The following is a 20185-nucleotide window of genomic DNA, read 5'->3' as shown; positions in this document are numbered from 1 at the left end:
TAGAGTTACTGAAAGGATATCATGTATGTCATTCACATTTTGTTTTGCCAACACGTTTGTGTTAAAAGATTCAGTTATATTTTTAAATCACTTAGCTCAACCTTTCCTATGTGTTTGTTTCATTCCAGGGAAATGAAATGTTGCAGAATATTTTTCAATAAATTTCCTGATTGTTGATATTTTACCATTACTTGCTCCCTAAAAGAACCATGTCCATTGTGCATTTTCCAAAGTCTGAAATAAGGAGTTTGTGAAAACCCTGGTGACCCAGTCATAGAAATGCTTAGAGGTAATTAACAGTATTCCCATCCCTAAGGATAACTATGGATAACAAACCACAGAAACACCTCCTCTACTGGCAGGACAGACAGAGCCAGCCTTGGTACCTAGTCTTCCCATGACAAAGAGCTGATTCTATCTTGGGCTAGTAAATAGCAGACTGAAGAAAGTAACCTGGGCTTCCACTTATCTTTTATGTGGGCATCTTTGAGATTCTACATTGCTCAGAACTTAAGTTGAGAAAGGATTGTGTTTTCCTAATATTTGGTCATTTTTATTTCTAAGTTTGCTCCATTGGATGTGCAAAATCTATTAGACTAGTGTCTCCTACAGTGATTAGTACATCCCTGGAGGTACTGGAATAATATCAGGGGTATTAGTATCCTGAGATGCAATTGAAGTGCTTTCTATTTGTTCTTTCAACCCTTTTTCTTTTCTTTGCAGTTTTGGTCCACACTCAACAATGCCCAGGGCTTACTCTTGACTCAGTGCTTAGTAATCACGCCTGGTGGTGGTTTAGGGATTGCATATGACAGTTTCAGGGGACTGAACTGAAGTAGATCATGCACAGGAAAAGCATATTAACCCTGTACAGCTCTGTATGTTCATTTAAAGCAAGAATTCTTGGCAGGAAGGGCAGCAAGTAACATTATTTTCTGTAAAGGGGAAAATACACAAAATTAGTTTTGCAGTCTATGCATTAGACAATGAGACTGTACTCCAGCATGGAACAGCCACACTGAAAAAAAAAAGTGTGGTTCCAGACGAGCTGTGACTGGCCCACACTGCTCCCTCTGCTACTCATGGCTTTAAACTACACTAGGTCACAATTCTCTACATCGGTGTCCTTTTGTAGATGTTTCAAAGTAGAGAACACCTTTTCAGCTGTTTACTTTTTTTACAGTAATGCTTCTAGGGAAAAGGAGAAATGGTGCTGCTATATACCCACAAAGCTTGCAAAGGATGTGCGTGCATTTTCTAAGCCCGTGCAGGTCAATTGGTGAGTTCTTGTACATCTTCTCCCTCTCTGCTCCCCAGATGCTCCTGTATACCTAGCCAGAATTGACAAATATATTTACCATATCTCCTGTTCACAAGAAACTAGGTGCTTAGGGCAGGCATTGCTATTCAGGAAATCTCGATCCTTCCCTGTGTTCTCAGCAGCCCTGAGTTGGGTGTTCACAGCCGTATGGAGAAGTAATCAGCACCGGGTGGCAAACTGAAGCAAAGAAATATTCTTGATTGTAAAGCTAAATGCAGAAACTATAAATAGCATCCTCCTTGTAGAGAGCACTTAAATTCTCATCTGCAGGCCAAGGTTTTAGGGAGAAAATCCCACACAGAGGCCGCTTTTCCATATTGCTATGCTAAGAGTCCTTGCAGCAGAAACAAACATGTAACCTGCCTTCCACACACAGGCCTGCAAAGATACTGACTCCCTCCGCAGTTGTCCTGGCTACTTAATAGAGGAAAAGAAGGCTCTTCACATTTGTAACTCTGAGACCCCAAACTGTGTAAACACACAAAAAGGACCGGCTAAGGGGAGGGCAGCGGCCTATCTCTCCTGCCGCCCGCATTTGGTAGTCTCAGGCCGTTTCCCCACTCCACGGAGGTCGATGGCGATGGTCAGGTGAAGGAAGAAAACGAGGGCTAAGCTGGTTGGTCTTAGCAGCAGTTTATTACATGCAAGAAATGTATGTCATGGAGGCCTCAGGAGTCCTCAAGCACATGCACCCTGAGAGAGCCCCCCAAAGAGCCCCGAAAATTCCCTTATATACATCATGGTACCTCTAAAGGGCCAATATAATGATGTCATCAAAAGGAGTTACAGAAAGAACATTGAGGCAGCAAACATACATAGTTGGCCTCACCTTTTACAAGCTACTTGGATTAACACATCAAAGACGAGTCTGCTAAAGCTTGGAGCCTACATCTCAAAGATCAACCTGCCTGGAGCCAGGTATCTACATCCCCAAGATCAGGCCTGGCTTAGCACCTGAGATCTGCTTACCTAAGACCAGCTAGGTTCCTGTGAGATAAGGGAAACTGCCTCAATATACTGAAATCATTTACTGAAGGCAGTTTGGAGGGGAGAAAGGTTCAGTCTCATCCAAGCTAGTCAGGACACATAGGAAAACTGCTTCTGGACAGATCAACCCACCCTAGAACAGATTTCCCTGGATGTGTTTCTCCTCTCCTTGTCCGACCAACATATAAGCATACATAAAATAAATCATTTTGTATGGACACAGTAAGAAATACTTTGAGCTTATAAAATTGCTCCCCTAGGGCCATCTCGATCTCAGACTGCAGTGCTCAGGCCAGATAGCTTTCCTATTCCTAGCAGCAGGGTCCTAGTCTCATCTTTACTTTTGGATCAAGACAGCATTTGCCTATGATCAAACTCTTAATCTATAGTTAAGGATCGTGGCACCTTGGCCTGGCCCATCGTGATGCCAGGGTAGCACATAACTTACTGGCTTGCCCTGGTTCCATCCAGTCCCACGTCGGGACCCTGCTTTTGGGGTGCTAAGAAGTGAGGGCAACTGAGGCTTAAGTTGAGAAAGCAGATGCCCGGGAGTGAATAATATTCAAAGCCAATTAAATCCTAAATTATAAAGCTTAATATTGTCTTCCTGTATCTATACAAAAAGGCCATTGTATTAAGGTAAACTATTCAAAAGACATAAGGAGAGGAGAAAGGCATTATTAACTCACAGTACAGCTTCAGTGTCTAAGAAGGATGAGACCTTACAAATTGGTTGGGGAAGAGAGCACAAAGAAATAGTTACAGACAAAGTAATAGAAATGACTCGGGAGCACTGTGATGGGTACAACCTGATAAACCTAAGCTCCGTGTACTCCAACACCAAACTAGCAACTCTTCACTCAGGCCTCCCTCGTGGCACTTGTCTTGAAGCATAAGCTCCCAGAAGAAGCCAGCATTGAATCCCAACTCTTCCACTTGCCAGTATTGGGTCTTGGACTAATTTCTGAAAGCATATTTGCCTTCATTTTCTTATCTATAAAGAGACAATGAGGGGCTTGAGCAATAGCACTGTGGATAGGATCTTTGCCTTGCGTCCGGCCAACCTGGGTTCTATTCCCGGCATCCCATATGGTCCCCTGAGCATCACCAGGAGTAATTCCTGAGTGTAGAGTCAGGGGGAACACCTCCAAAAAGCCAAAAACAAAAGAAAGAGACAATGATAGGGAAAAAATCACCCCAAATGGTATTGTCAGTGATGAGTCTTTATAAGACTAAGCAGTCCAGGCATGTGGCTGGTGAGTGTTGAACAAATGTTTGTTATCTTGGCTCACGCAACAGGGAGCAACTATGTTTGGATGCTTGGGAATAGCAGTGAACAGTGCAGGTGGGTTCTTTCTACTATCTTAAGTCATATGGTGGCCAGACAAAGCAGAAACTTGGCTCTGCATTTCTAGGGGACACAGCTCCTTACCTGCACCATCCCATCTCCACGTGTAGCCCCTTCTCCCCACATCATATCCTTGGCTCCCCAGTCCACCTTTCCAGTGGTGTGTCACCCAGAAAATTTTATCTTTCTTCCTTCCCCACTTCTTTCCTAAATAGCAAACAGACAACTTTACCATCTTCAACATTGTAAATGCACAATCAAGTGGCATAAGTCTACTTTCTCTATTTTGTGTGTCTACTCTCATCTTTAGCATTCCCTTCCTTCTGCTAGCTTTGTTCTTTTTCTTGCCCCCTGATGTAAACTCAGGATACGGACTGAAATCTCTCTTCATAGGTGTGAACACAGATAATCCAAAATTTCCCTTTAGTTTTGCAGTCACTATACCCCAGAGTTTTAATACGTAGTCTTTTCTTCCAACTCTCCCAATATATTTCCTAATTTCCCTCCTATTTTTATCTTTGACCAAGATGTTGTCTACTATTATTTTGTTTCCACATATTTAGGGGTCTTTCCATTTTACTTCTGTTAATTTTCCAGATTCATTCCAAAGTGATCCTCAGGAAAGATCTTTTGCCTGTTTGTTTTTTTTTTTTTTAACTTCAAATGGGATTTGTGTCTGAATATCCAGAATAGGTCTTTGAAAGGCGTTTTTCTGTGAGGAAAGACTGTGTGATTAAGGACTTCCTTGTGTTTGCTGATGTGGTGAAATCAGAGGATGGCCTGGTAGGTGATCCTCTTGCTTTTATAGTACCACATGGACAGCCTTTACCGTGGCCCACTTGCACCCTGTATGGATGGGGTAAGAACACTCAGAATGCCTCTGAGCAGGCTGGAACTCACCTGGACCAAACCCAGGTGGCATGAGTGTTTTAGAGCATCACCACCACCATGGCCACTAAGCTTACCATTCATCCCTGACTCCCTCTGATCACTCTTGCACACTGCTAGTTCCTCCGATTCTAACACTGCTATCTTGTACCGGCTGGTTGGAAGACATCCATGGATCTGTTTGGCTCATGGAAAGGATCACAAGGATGGCACATTGAAAAATCCAGTCTAGTATGGGGCGCACCCGTGCCTCAGATTCTCCCGTGTTTCCTTCCCCATTAGAGAAGGGGAAGACAAATTCAAGACACCTAATTTCTCATAATGTGACACATTTCATGCATCTAAGTAATTGAAATAGTAAAGCATTAAAATAATCTAATGCTAGAGGGATACAGGCACTCTGGTGGGGAGGTGTGGTGTGCTGTTGGAATATCGTATGCATGAAAGTCTACCACTGACAGTATTGTAAAATTGTAAATCACAGAGACTAAAATAAAAAATTTAAAAATAAACTTTTTTTTCCATCTGCAAAACAGAAATACTTTTAGCTACCTTCAGAGGAAACTGAGTGTATAAAATGATCAAACTGTAATGACAGATGATTCTATTTTTAATCTAGATAATAAAACTTATTATCTAGACCAAAGAAATTTGCAGAGAATGCAAGGAGTAACTCTAATGTCTGCTCATTCTAGTTGCTCATTAGCCTAAAAGACAGTAGTCCTTCAAACTAATATAGACAAGCTAGGAAAACAGCTAAAGTGGCAAGATCTAGCACCTGTGAGTTCTATGTTTAATCTCTGCACCAAATGGTCCCCTAAGCCCTAGTGAGCATGATCCTAAAACAAACTGACACCTAATATTATGGATAAGGAGATGCTTCAGTACTCAGGAGCATATGCAAAGAATGGATATTAGAGAAACCATTTAAACTCTGGAACCACATGCCAACTATTCTTGAACTGCTGGGTATAGCCTTGGAGCCTGGGGCTCAGCACCACTGGACCCCAGGAGCTCCCAATCCACGGACCCTAGCATTGAACCTTCTGGCCCAATAGGCATTGTATCATGTGAATAGACCCACAAACTGCCTGAAAACTGCTTGGTAGTTTAAAACAACAACAATCTCAAATTGATATTTACATCAGCATATCTCACAAGCAAAGAGAATCATTTGAATAATCAGATATTAGTGAGTAATCAGGTAAAGTGAGAACTTCCAAGGAAGATTATTAAACACACTGCTCCGGCATCCTGGGAAATGCAATTCTAAGACTTTGGCTATTAGAAAGGGAGTTGATTCCTTTGTTGAATAAACTGCAGAACTTTTAAAGGAGGAGATTAAACTTACAATATCACTTTTTTTCAATTTTTTTATTAAAGAACCATGATTTACAAAGTTATTGATAGTCGGGTTTTAGGCTTATACTATTAAGACACCAGTCCTACCACCAGTGTTAACTTTCCTCTTCAGTATTCCCGTGCTCCCTCCCCCTCCTCCACCTTACATTGACAAACACATTTCAAAGTTTTGTGGCTGTATAGATCTCAGTTTTCAGTACTGTTGGGTCTGTGATTTGGATGTATAGCAGTACCACCTTTAAGGCTGGAGCAATAGCACAGCAGGTAGGGTGTTTGCCTTGCACGCGGCCGACCCGGGTTCAGTTCCTCCATCCCTCTCAGAGAACCCAGCAAGCTACTGAGAGTATCCCACCAACAAGGCAGAGCCCAGCAAGCTCCCTGTAGCATATTCTATATGCCAAAGACAGTAACAACAATTCTCACAATGGAGATATTACTGGTGCCCACTCGAGCAAACCGATGAACAGCAGGAGGACAGTGGTGCAGTGTTACCACCCACCAGTCATTGAGATGATTCTCCTTGTAGATTACTGTTTTGCACATGGAAGAGGCAAAGACATGGAAGATAAGCCAGCATTATGTCTTGCCACCATGTGCAGTCTCTTGGCTCCTCCTGTTTCACTGAAATGTGGCAGCTAAAACCTGCTCTGTCTCCAGTGCCAAAGGTTGGGAGAGAGGATAATATGCTGAGAAATGACTGAGGATGGGTGATGCTGAGGTGGTCAGAGTCCCTTTCCTTGTAGCTGTTTTTGTGTTTTTGTTCTTCATGGACTGTTCACAGCAGAATCCTGGCATTTTCAACTCCCCCTGGGGAATAAAATGGACACGCGTGCAAGGGGTGTCTTGTTAATGCGTCAGTGTTTCTAAGGACATCACAGGGTCTGCACACAGAAGTTGGCCCCTGGAGTCCTGTCCCCATTTACTGGGATAGCATCATCTTCCCAGAATAATTTTTCCCCAAAGGTGCAGAAACTTATATAGCTCCATATAGTGACTCTTTTAATAGGAAATGTCCCCTTCAATAAGTCACCTGGAGCAGTTCCTACAATATGTCTCCGTTTTAGCCTCATTTCCCAGTGGCATCAGATAATGATATGGAAAATATAAAGTAGCCCAGATGCAAAGACTTAAGGGAATTCAACCTGCTTGTAAGTGACAGTTATGGAGGGCACAGCCTCCCCTGTCAGGATTAGCTATGCAGATATCTTCATCTGTGACTTCTACTTAGGAAACTTCCTAATTTCACCAGTACTGTGTTACTGTCAATTTACTCACCACAGCAGTTGATAGAAGAGCAGTGACCAAAGCAATCAATAATCCATTTGTTGTGTGGTACTCACCTGATGCTTTTATTGTCACTATATAGGTGTTAATCACCCATGAAGTTCACAAAGAATATCCTGCATAGTGGGACTAAATCACCCTGTTGTGAAGATGGCAGTGAACACAGGGAGAGGATGGGGTGTCCTTCCTCTTTACTCTGCGCATGGGTGGGGCAGGGTTGGCACTAATGCAGCAGACCAGTCTCTAAGTGCCTTTCAGAAACATATTTTACTCACCCAAGACTTCTTTTGTGTGGCCTGGAAAATCTTTCTTCCCTGTGGTATAAAGTGAGATGACCCCAGTCTGCCTGCCAAACAACAGCCTCCCCAGTCCTAAAGGAATAGCAGGAAGCTCCTGAATATCTGCACTTTCCATTTCTTCACCTACATGCATGAATAGCCTTCCCTGGGCTCCTCTAAGGAAAACTTGAAGCCCAGTGCAAGCTTCCTGAGCTGAGGGTTAGGAAACAAAACACCGTTCTAAGAAAGCCCTAGTTGAAAATGAGCCAGGAGGACTGGTCAGTGGTTGGAAATTACCACAAAAGTAATGGGGGGAAGGTTGTTAAGATAGAGGATGGTCCACTATGACAACATTAGTTGGAAGTGATCAGTCGGGATAAGAACTGAGTGTTGAAAGAGGCAAAGGGATATACATTATAACCTTTTAGTATCTGTATTGCAAACTGTAATGCCTAAAATGAAAGATAAAAAGAGAGAGAAGAGAGGTTCCTGCGATAGAGGCAGGCTAGGGTGTGGGTGGGAGGCCTGAGTGATTGGTGGGAGGGAAACTGGGGGCATTAGTTGGTGGGAGGGAAACTGAGAAATTGCACTGGTGAAGGGATGGGTATTGGAACATTGTATGGCTGCAACCCAATCATGAACAGCTTTGTAATGCTCTAGATCACAGTGATTCAATAAAATTAAATACAGATTTGTGAAAAATTAAAGGTAAAAGGTAAAGGCCCTCCCATTGATCATCGATTTGCTCGAGCGGGCCCAGTAACGACTCCATTGGAGACTTTGTTGTTACTGTGTCTGGCATATCGAATACGTCACGGGGAGCTTGCCAGGCTCTGCCATGCGGGCGAGATACTCTCGGGAGCTTGCCGGGCTCTCCGAGTGGGGCAGAGGAATCGAACTTGGGTCAGCCATGTTGGCTGCGTGCAAGGCAAACACCCTACCGCTGTGCTATCGCTCCTGTTTTTGCTTAGAGGAAAAAAAGAAAGCCCTGGTCTTTGAGACAGCAATCAAGAACAAATCTTCATGCTTACGAAAGATGGTGAAGCTTACAGTCAGTTGTGTTCATAGAGTCAAAGAAAAGACCCATTTTTCCTTCCTATCTGCTTCAATCCTATAAACGGAGCACAGAACATGTTGGATCATCTTGTATCTGTTCTTTGTAGAAGACCCTAGTGAATGAGTATGCCCCCCAAAGACACAAAACACAAGAACATGTTATATCTGCTCTTTTTGTAAGACCCCATTGAATGAGTATGCCCCCCCAAATTACCTTGTTGACAGTTCCAAAGCCCCCATTTCTAGCTTAGGCACATTCACAGGCAGCGGTTGAGGACTCAAGCATATCTTTTTGGGGACATTGCCATCCTATAAGGACCAATGTATGAGCAATGTGAGACCCAGCCCTGCTATGCAAATGCATGTTTTGTGGAAGCAGTGAGTGCAGCTATTAGACACCCAGCCTGTCACCTCTGCCTTGGGGCAAGCTGTGCTAATGCCAGACTCCATCTCCCACCTGATAAATGAGAACCAAAGCACCTGCCTGATGAGGTCACCATGGAAATTTAATGCAAAGTACATAACAAGGTCCTGACATACAGGAGTATGCTGTAAATTGCAGTGTTATTATTATAACTGCTCTAAAGTGCTGTAGGAAAAAAATCCTTGTGGAGTCCACTCAGAGCTTTCTGACGTTCATTGTGAACTGAAGCATTTTCTGTTAGCTTCCTTTCACAATTCATTGTGCCCAGGATTGAAGAAAGATTTGGCCTCCTGGGACTCAGTGACCTCCAGACTAAAATTAAAGGTCAAATCCTTCAACAGATGTAGGGCAGCTCAGCATCTCCACTGACGTCAAGGCATCAGCAGGCGTGCAACTGGGAACTTGAAACAAGGTTGTGAAGGCAGCCAACCGTCCTGCTAAGCCCCAGCTACTACTCCAGCCCAACTTCCATAAGTGTTAACACTCATCCCACCAAGAGACAGGTGAATAAATAGAATCCCTCCATTAGCTCTTTTATTAATTATGCCTCTTTATTTAGATACTTTGTGCATGTTCTCTGTAACACTTAAAAGGCTAATATTCATGTCTTTGTTTATTTAATGATACCAGGGTGTGAATTTTTTAAACATATTTGAAAATGAACTTGAATGTGCTATTTAATGCCTTTTTTTTAAATCATAGCCTAATTTAGTTCACAATCTACTGTCCTATGAGAAGCTATTTTAGTCTTTTATTATCTTGATTTTTTTCTGCCACTGTAGCACATTTAATTTTCTGCGGTGTTGTTCAAAAATTAAATGAAGGTATTTAAAGGTTCCCTGATTATGGAATCTGAAGACAGAAATCCTCATGAGTGAGTAGGGGTTCTCTCACAGGGGGCCGTTAAACAATGGAGCTGGGATCTCTCAGATGGAAGAACTGCTTAGGCTCTCCAACTATCTTCTCATTGCTCAATTCAAGCATCAATTTCTCTTCAAATGCTTCTCCAGAAAGGTGGACACATGGACTTCCAGCCAGTAAGCAACCAGTGAAAACTCCCACTCTTCTTTCCCTGAGCTCCTTTGAGGGAACTTTCTTTCCTCACCCCCAGGGAATAGGTATCGACCAGAGCTCCAAGCAGCAGATTTTATCAGGCCAGGCTCTCACTTAAACCATAAGGGGTCGTCAGTGGACTCAGTCCTGAGCGAATGTGAACAGAGCTTTCCATGGGGCAGTCTTAGAACTGATGGCTGTGGTCCCTGAGTAGTCTGTCCTGTGTGAACTATACCTTTGGGCACAATGGTGACAGTCTCCATTCCTGGTTTACTGTACCTGGCTTTGCTCAGGTTGTCTCTAAATAGAGTAATGAAGTAAATCCCTTGGCAATACTTCCAAGATTTCAGATATCATCTAAAATACTACACTGGAACCTCAGTAGCAAGTTTATTTTTTAATAATAACTTTACTAGATTATTATTTCCTATATTGACCACTGACGCAACAAGTAAGCTTGACTGTTCAGGTATTGTTGTTATTGCAGGTTGTTATTGCATTTCCACATGATGAAGTTCTTGGGAATTCAGATCTTGACCCCAGAGCTCAAGTCAAGGTCATTACCTGGCAGTGCTAGGGAAGGGTACACACGATGTCAGGGATCAAGCCTAGGATCCCACATGAAAGTCTGCCAATTGAGCCACCGCCCCAGATGATTAAATATGCTTTGAAAAATGTGAATTTGTTGGAGTGTGACATGAGCAAGCTATGGCCCCACAATGGGCATGGACAGGAGTCCAACAGCTAGGGGCCTTGGGGCATAAGGAGCATAAAGTACTGAGAGCCTGTACTTTCTTTCAAGTGTCCAATACAAGACAAACAAGTTGGCAGTCTGAAAAGATGAGGGACAAAGACCTATGTGGTTCCCACTCGGTGTAGCCAGAGGCTTAGTAGGATCAAGATTGAATGAACTAGAACGACACAGATACACAGACACCACAGAGACTTCCAGGTTACCCAGTCCCTCCACAGAGACAGAGCAGCCTAGACCCTGCCAATCTGAGGTAATCCCCTCAAGCATTTTGAGTACTAAGAGGCAGGGACAGGGTGTCAGGAATGAGTTTCCCCCTCACTCTTCTCCACTGAGCCTGTCAGGAATGCAGAGGTGTGATTTTCAGAAAGACGAGAAGGGGATCAAAACTCCTCTTAAACCCAGCAGCAAAGAGATCCAGCTGGGAACAAGAGTTTCTGGGCCAGAACCATCCTTCATCTAGTGGACCCTCCTCTGCTGAAAGTACATCAGCAAAAGCTCCTTAAGCTGAAGGTTTAAAAGAGTCCAAGGGTCTCATCAAATTAAAAAAAAAATCAGGTTTCAATAGAAAAATTGCTGCTCCAATGAAGAACCTAGGATATTTTAAACCTAGTTTTAAAAAAATAAATAGATGCCAAATCAAGATGCCAGAGATGTTAGAATCACTTGAGAAATATTAAATGCAGTCTTGATGAAAATATTTCAAAAGCAAGTGCAAACACTTTGAAACAAATGAGTAACTAGAAAATCTAGGCAGAGAAATCCAAAGATGCAGCAAGGTGTTCCTCTGTGAAAGTGGAACAAAGTAGAAGTTTCAGAAATGGAAATTACAGTCACTGAACTAACAAGCTCCGCAGCTGAGATCTCCAGCAGAGTGGTGAAGAGTCAGTGAACTGGGTATGGATCAATTGAAATTATCCAGTGCCCCTAACAGAGAGAGCAGGCTGGGAACAAGTGAAGACATCCGCTGGACGATAGCAAGTTTGATGTTTGTGCCACTGGATTTCCAGGAGGATGAAAAGAGACAGGATTCAAATATGCTGGACATTATAACAATGACATTTCCCCAAACCTGGTGACTCAGAAACACAGATTCCAGGGACTGATGGGCCCAGATGGTACAGATGTATTCCCTGCACAACTCAATGACTTTCCCTCTGAGTGGACACATTTCACTGCCAGTTCAGCACAGCAGCTTTTAAGATGGTGCTTAATCTGACATTTACAAGTTCTTAATAAAACTTCATGTTTGGCATGGTCTCCAAGATGGGAAGCACACATCTCTGCATTTTTTTCTAAGCTGTTTCCCCACATGCTGGGGATGTGTTTGAGGCATGTGTTCTGCCTCTGTGTAAGTGTGTGTATGTGTGTGTGTGGAGAGGGGGGTGCCTGTGTCTGTTGAATATTGTGTGTATGTATGTGAGTGTATACAGCATGTGTGTATGTGTGTATATGTGATGTGTGTGGTATAGGTGTACAATGTGTTCTACTCTTTTGTGTGCACAGTAGGTCTTCACAGTATGGAATGTATGTAGTGAGTGTGTGTGTGTGTGTGTGTGTGTGCATAAGATACATAGGGAGGGAGCCAGCCCCCATGTGTATGTGCACTCAAGACTCCCAGTGTCAGTACCATAGAGACAAAGCTTTCCAAGTGTTCTGCTTTATCCTCCTGCAACGTCTGTCACCAAAACTGCCTCACCAGTGGAACAGGAGCCACTGTGGGCCTCCTGTGAGGATTCTTGTTCACTTTTTGCTGTTGTCACTGTTGCTATTGTTGTTCATGATGAACTATTCTTCTCAGTGTTTCCCAAGAAAGAGCCACGTGAAGATTACCACTGGTGTGCAATTTTGACTACAAATTTAGCTGCTGGGCACTTATATTGAATGTATTGCACCTCAGTCCTTTGCAATGAATTAGCAAAAGAAAATTAATAAACTGGCATGACTTTTCAAACACCTTTGGAAGAGAGAAGTTTCTGGAGTTCTCTTTTGTCTCTTTTTAGCTATAGAGAGACATGTAGAAATGGCCCAAGTCTTACAAAAAATATTTGTACAAAAAATATTTGTGGATGAACAAAACACAAGAAAGGTGGGTCTGTTTACAGAATGTTTCCCAGATTCCGTGTAACCCAACGACCTCCAGTTTCCTTATTGTAGTCTGCATGTCAGGACTTTAAAATTATCTTTTGATCCCGGGGGGAAAACTGTACTCTCTAATGAATGTTACATGTATTATTGAAGAATGCTCTCTCAAAATTAATACTTTTTTCTAGTCCAAAACATACACCTGCAGCTGGCAAGGAGAAATCCTGTGTTTCACCGTGGATTTTGCTTTGGGATTCACCTGTTTTGACAGTAAGACAAAGGTAAGATGTCCACCAGCCCATGTTTTAACTCTCTCAGTAATGTCCCTTATGACATTTCAGAAGTACCAATCTCTAGGTGGGATGCTCCCAACAGTCACTAGTCTGGTGTGCATAAGTGGAACCTTCCCAGCTGATTTGCTTTCCAAGAGCCAACAAGAAACTCAGGTTTCTAGTGAACACTGGTCAGACGCTGAGACAAGTGTGAGTGGGAGCCAGCCATAAGGGTTTCTCTGATATCATCCAGAAAATAAGACCTAGCAACCAAAGTAAACACTAAAAAGCACTAGTAACTGTTGCCTGATATAAAACCCAGTGTAGCATTGGGGTGAGAAGGCCACCAGGGCCACACTTGGTGCAGGTCCTCAATTGCCCATTTCAGGATGGAGTCCAGGCATACTGGCCATGAAAGTGAGCCTGGGAAACCAAACCACTCTCTCCTGATCTCTGAGAGACCTGGGCACTCACCTCACCACATAAATGCTGCCAAATGCTCTACCCACATAAAGCAAAAGTGATGCCTTACATCTTTTGAAAAAAAATATATTCTGCTAATGAAGAGTGAATGTAAGCAGAGTGCATGCATCCACCTCAGGCTGTCCATTTCACAGGCCTGCACTGTCTGCCACCCAAGTCCAGACATCCTGCACGGAATCACCTCAGCCCTCAGAGCTGTCAGGTCTCCCTTTCTCACAGATACCTATTTCCAAGCTCCTCTCACAAAGCCTGTGGATGATCTCTCAATTAGTCGCTAGAGTCAGCTGAACCCGTGAAGCAGCTCCTCTGTTCAACGTGTGTTCTTTTCCTTCCTGGCCAGGGTTCCCACCCCATAAACTCACTGACTCCCGGGGATATTTTCTTGGAAATGACTAGAGGCATAGTTCATTTTCAGAACTAGAGAAGATTTGACTGACACTCAGAAGACAGAAATTATAGACCCAGGGAAAACATCCAGCAAAACTAGGAGAGCCCCAGAACCAAAATGGTTCTTGGTCCAAAATCACAAGTTTGGGTACCCATGTGATAACTCGGAGGTTGCTGCTTGCTCTGAATCAGAGTCAGAAACTCATGATGGTCTTTGGGCATTTGCTTCCTCCCAGAAAAGACTAAGATGTTTAGTCAGTGGAGCTCCCACCTGTTTAGAATGATAACAAAGTCTCTTGGCCTAGTATTGTATGTTACGATGATTCAACCAACCAGCATCAACTTTAGCTAATGAGCAGGCAGCTGACTCCCTAACCCACCACCCCAACAAGTGACTTTTTTTTATCCTGGTCCACAGGTACCTAGAGTAAGTCTCTGACTTGTTTGCACATTGTGTGACATTCAGCCAGATCCACACACCCTTGTTACACTTACCCTGGGAGAATGAAGCAATAAAGCGGTTCTCCCACAATCAAAAGAATACCTACATGATCTGTTAATCATCAGAGCTGTTTAAGAACTATTTTTGTTTTGGCCTTGATTATCAAGTAATCCTGTCTTTCAGAAAACCTGAGTTGAGATTTTTACTAATTTGATTTAAGAGCAGGCCCTTCTGGGGTACCAGGATGGAACAGCCAGTAGCTTGAGAGATAGAACAACTAGGTGGGTGCTTGCCTTGCATGTTGCTCACCTGGGTTCTGGATCCAGAATCATATACAGTGCCTTGAGCACGCCAGCAGAGATCCCTGAATTTTGAGTCAAGTAAGCCCTGAGCATTGCTAGGTGTGGTCCAAAAACTGGCGGGTGCGGGGGGGGTGGGGGGGGCAGAAATGAAAAGCATGCCCTTGCATCTTCTATAATTGCTGCTCTTAGAGTCCTGAAGGCCTCTCCTAGGCTACAGTTGGCAATGTGGTCTGTGGTGGGCAAAACCTGGCCTGTAGTGAGCCTGTGATGCTCACCTCCCGTAGGAGCAGAGGTCTGGCTGGGGGCAGGGACTTCCAGGGACAGAGCTGGTTCTAGGGCCCCAGGCTTGCAGGCCAGGTTCTTGGGGAACTAACAGAGGTCACTGAATCCTTAAGTGAGGTCTCCCCTGGTATTCTTGTTGTAAATCAATCTTAGACTAGTCACCCAACCTTTCACAGGGACCGGACAGGAGAAGCGGGGGTGTCCCTCGCAATTGTAAGAGAAGCACACACAGCCCCCCTGCCCACACTAAAATGAAAGGTGAGAATTTCAGGTCCAAGACCTTCTGCTCTCGGAGGCACTATCCAGGCATTTGACTTGGGCTGAGAACTTGACGAGAAATATTTAGCCCCTCTCATGTGCCGCAGCCACGACCCACAGCCACACAGGTGCAGCATGGTTTTAGATGGAGCCCCTGTGTTCTCCAGGGAGTAAAGGATCAGGACTCTGCATTCAATCTCGTATGTAGTCCAACAACAAGATCTTGATTTTACTTGTCCAGTGGCATTCTTAGTCTCTTAGATTCCTTCGATGTGTCTACCTACACTGCCCTAAAAACTCTGTGCCCAGCACAGGCTGCACAGTATGGGCCCCATGCATGAACCTAGGACCATTGCCCCAGGACGTTTCTTTGAAATGAATTAGCTTTAAACTCGCCCAATAAAATTTAAATCGGTTCCACATTTCCTGATGCCATGAAGACTGGGAAGTGTGAAGTATAATGTTTTCAGTGTTTTGAGATGAACCAAGTTCTGCTCTGGTACTTATCCTGTGCTTTTTTGTGGCTCTTTGTTCCTCCTTCTGCTAAACAAAGTGTGTAGTCCCTCCACAGAAGGGACCTCATCTTCAGAGTCCAGTGTTCCAGTGAGGAGGGAGAGTTTGAAAAGAGAGATTCTGGCAGGAGAGGACAAACCCAACCGTAACTTTCAGCCATGGACTGACCTCTGCCTTTTGGGGATACATCCAGCCTTTCTCATCTGAGTGTCCCTAAACCAGGATTTCTACTGAGCAGAATTTCAGTACTAGACAACTAGACACATGGGCCTTTTTTTATAAATTTTTCTTTGTAAGAACAAGTTAACATAACATTTTTCATGCAACTGCTTCTTTATCTCAATAATTTCTACCACTTAGATCATCACTTCCTGTTCAGATAGTAAATGAAAATGGAAAAAAAAAATATGATCGTATAAAAAAAAAGTTGTTCCAGACCTTGTTTCCAGATGTATTCTTTACATCTATTTCTTTAGCTTTACAATATTTTAATTCATTTTCAAAGAGAAAAGCTCTCCCAGATATACTGTGAAGTATACAGCTGGGCTCCAAATCTAATCAGTGTTTTAATTTAAAATCTTTTTCAATTTTGATCTTTGACACATCTTCATTCTTTCAACATAGGGTAGCATTTATGAATGTTGTATAAATGAGTTTTCAATGATTTCTAGGTTGATGTGAAATAATAGATCAAATAAATAATTGCTGAATAAAACCATTAATAATTATGAAAATTATGTTTTCTCCATACTCATCATCCTTGATGTAAGTCATTTCAAAAAAGAAATTAAATGGGCTTTTTGGTTTAGAAATATTTAGATTGTCATTTACCATGCTTCTTTTCACAAGATAATTAGTTCTTGTATGCTACTTAATGTCCTGAATCAGACCATTTGTGTTTTACCCTTGGGCCTAAACCAGACCCAAGTGAGGCAGCAACTGCATCAGAGCAGCCCACAAGATAAGCTGCACACCAGCGTAGACCTCCCTGTGGAAGGATTGAAGCGGCTGTGTCCCCCTAATCACCCTCCCCTGTACTAGCCATCAGCAAAGGGAAACAACTCTCCCTGGGCGTGGCCTCGCATCACAGCTCTTTGTTCTGCTTGTTACTCAAGCTGAGAGGTGGAATGCCAGGCGAGAGAAAGGGGCTTGTCCACAAAAATGGGTTCTGCCCTAACAGAATAAATGGAAGACCATTCCCTAATAGCTTGATTTTTTTTTCAGCAAATCATTTTAAAATTATTTAATCATTATTTAATCATTTTAAAATTATTTTATTAAATAATTATTTAATTATTTAAACCTAAAGACTCTTCTTTCTATCCCCACCCCACCTTCTTCGTACTAGAAATGAAGCAGTTCTGCCTGTTTTCAAGCTCACTGTGAGGCAAAATCAACTCGGTCAGAGCCATTTATTTTATTTTTTTTAATGTATTTCTTTCGTTGAGGGGGAATTGGTTTATGTCTGGAGGTGCTCATTGGCTGCTCCTGGCTTTTTGTTCAGGAATCACTCCTGGTGGTGCTCAGTGGGGCATATGTAGTGCTGGGAATCAATCGGAGGTGGCCGCATGCAAGGCAAATGAATTAACCCCTCTACTATCTCTCCTGCCATTATTTTTTCTTTTCTTTTTTTTTTAATTTAGTATTTTAAATTTTTTTAGAGCTGGGACAGAGCCCAGGCCTCACACATTATACCCTCTGACCTAGCCACACCCCCGACTTCTATAGCCAGAAAGTATAAGCATTAACTGGCCATTATGGCAGTGGAAGACTCTGGAGAGCCTTTAGGAACCTTCTTGAGTTTCAGAATCGAGTGCAGCCAATGGATGTGGTGAAGGAAGAGCCATTGGAAATCTAGAATCCAAGTGGAACTTTTTCATCTCTAGTTATTACTTGGAGGCATAGTAAAAAGCTTGCCTCATTTTTAAACTTGCATTAAATTAAAATGTGAACTCCAAATTTTCTATCATCTTGATGATCCCCAGACCGAAGAGGAGTTAACTTTCATGTAGGAGAAGAGAGAACTTCTTGGTTATAGCTTGGCTGGTGAGGGTAGGGATTCTCCAGGCCTTACAGGGAAGCAGGAAAAGAAAAAGAAAAAAAAAAGCCAGTTGTTTTGCTGGGAAACCACCAGATACCTCATCCTTTTATCATAAAGTCTTCCTGCAGTGCTAGTGCAGCTGTTTCAATGAAGGATTAAAATGTTACTTTCCATTGTCAACATCTTAATCATTCGAATTTGTTACAAAGGAAGTAAAACTGATTATCATCCCTCACTCACATAGTGGTTAAAATGAAACATTCATTTTTTTGCATGCCACACACAAGTATAAAACTGTTCTTCATTAACCCCCGGAACTATGTTATCTGCCAAAATCAGGATTTCCTCCCACCTTTTGTCGATGAAAGGAGGACTCTTACCCATGGATTTGTGTCCCTGGTGGGGTCGTGAGCCAGGGCAGTTGTCAGCATCCCTGGACCCAGTGAGCAGAGAGCTGGTCACAGTCTGACCGAGAGAGTTCAATCATGTTTTGCACCAAAGCTCCAAGTTCTGAAATTTAATTACACAGAACCACTTTCAGATGAAATGTGCAGAAATGTCATCTATAATGAAAATGACAAATCTTTTTGTTTCCTGAAAAATTAGTGCTTTTAGGTACATGGAAGAAAAGTTCAGAAAGAGTTCAAAGCATTAGTGATTTGAAAATTAATAATTAGAGAAGAATTGCTGCTCCACTGAAGCTTTTTCTCACATCACCTCCTTTGCTCCATGTAGCTCAGGGAAAGGGATGAAAAGAACAAAAGCCCAGTGTCCACCCACCCACACAGCAGCCTGCTGTGCAGGGACACATCCTCTAATCAGCCCAGCAACTTCATCCCTACCTGTTCCTTTGAGGAGCCCAGAAAGGACTGTCTTCCTCACCCCAAACCAGGCTGTCTTGTAAAATCAACACCAAAATTTAAGCAATTGCTGTGAGTGACACTTCTCACAGGCAGGATTTTCCCCCAATCATCACTCGCTTAGTAGAGGAAGGGCAGTGTAAATGCAAGGATCAAAAAGTAACAATAATGCACCTTAAGGACTTATTATGGGCTCTTTTATTAAATTTCTTTAACAGCAAACAAGACTGCTATATAATAGGTCTTGTTTTTCTTGTGGATAATATTTTAACAGTCACTCATGATACTATGTGAAATATTCATCCTTATGTTGTTTCTAAATTTCTTTTTTAACAATATTAAGGCACTAGGAAACTCTTCTTCATAGATCAGCTTAAACCAAACACTGTTCTACTCTTGCTTGGTGATTCTTGCTTGGGTTATGAGGAATTTGAGAGCACCATATCTAAGCTGATGACAGACACAGGATTGTAGATTCCTTCATAGGAAAATCAGAAAGAGGGCACTTTCAATGTCAGATGAGACATGGAATGTTTTCAGAGACTGTCCCAGCTCTTATAAAGTATGGGAATGGTTCTTCTGGACATGGGATTTCATGAACACTCAAAAAAGATGGGATCAGGGCTGGAGTGATAGTACAGCGGGTAGGGCATTTGCCTTGCATGTGGCCTACCTAGGTTCGATTCCCGGCATCCCATATAGTCCCCTGAGCACCGCCAGGGGTAATTCCTGAGTGCAGAGCCAGGAGTAACCCCTGTAGATCACCAGGTGTGACCCAAAAAGAAAAAAAAAGATGGGGTCATGTATGTTATGGTCTCTATGGCAAGCATGAATGAATTAGTTGGGTTCAAATGGGTTTAATCTTCTGAAACATCCTCCCTTGTCCCAATATTTTACCTCTTATGACAGAGAAGAAAGGAAATCAATTATTTCAATTTAAATCTTTCTATAAAATTAGAAATTCAGCCTATAGTTTTCTAAAACATAATTAATTCTGTTCTCCATTGTGTTTTTCTGGGAAGATAAAGATTTATTATAAAGAGTGTCTATAAATAAAGACGATCCTTTATAAAAGACAGCCATTACATTTTATTTGTGCAGTCCTTTTCCTTACTAAAGAGAATCTTTAAAGTATCTTAGCCAACATTAAATGCAGCTCTGCAATAGTATTAAGAGCTAATATTATCTACATTTTTCATCAGAGTTCAGGAGAAACTGTTAAATTATCTGAACATAACCCCAGCAGGTTATCATGTCAATCAGGATGAAAAGTTTCATCTTATCTGCATCTTATCTGCATAGTCTCTATTACATGTACTATAGCAAGAACTGGACTTTTTAGTCTTAATATTGGATTTTTAAAGTTCCTTTAAAAAGGGAGCTAGCTATGTTTCTTAAGATACTTATGAACTAACCCAGAACAGCATAGAGGATGGATAAAGGCTAAGGATTTCATGGCATCAGATAGTTGGCTCCAATTGACAGGGGTGGGTCAGGAAGCTGGTGGT

At 42.5% G+C, this 20185-nt stretch overlaps 1 protein-coding gene across 5 annotated transcripts in view; it reads left to right on the top strand.

Annotated features, from left to right (window-relative positions):
* SNTG2 (syntrophin gamma 2) overlaps positions 1-20185 on the top strand; it is a 440849-nt gene that overhangs the window by 398935 nt on the left and 21729 nt on the right. For 4 of the 5 annotated variants that reach the window (XM_056124862.1, XM_056124854.1, XM_056124872.1 and 1 more), the window contains one exon: positions 13026-13118. The exons of the other annotated variant lie outside the window; for it this stretch is intronic. In XM_056124862.1, the coding sequence (XP_055980837.1) occupies positions 13026-13118 (93 nt within the window). The remainder of the gene's footprint in view (positions 1-13025; positions 13119-20185) is intronic. 5 annotated transcript variants of the gene reach the window in all.

The sequence above is a fragment of the Sorex fumeus genome, unplaced genomic scaffold, assembly GCF_029834395.1.
Source record: "Sorex fumeus unplaced genomic scaffold, SorFum_2.1 ptg000006l, whole genome shotgun sequence".
Classification (NCBI taxonomy): domain Eukaryota; kingdom Metazoa; phylum Chordata; class Mammalia; order Eulipotyphla; family Soricidae; genus Sorex; species Sorex fumeus.
Note: the sequence above shows the minus strand (reverse complement) of the source record. Positions and strands in the feature narration are given on the sequence as shown.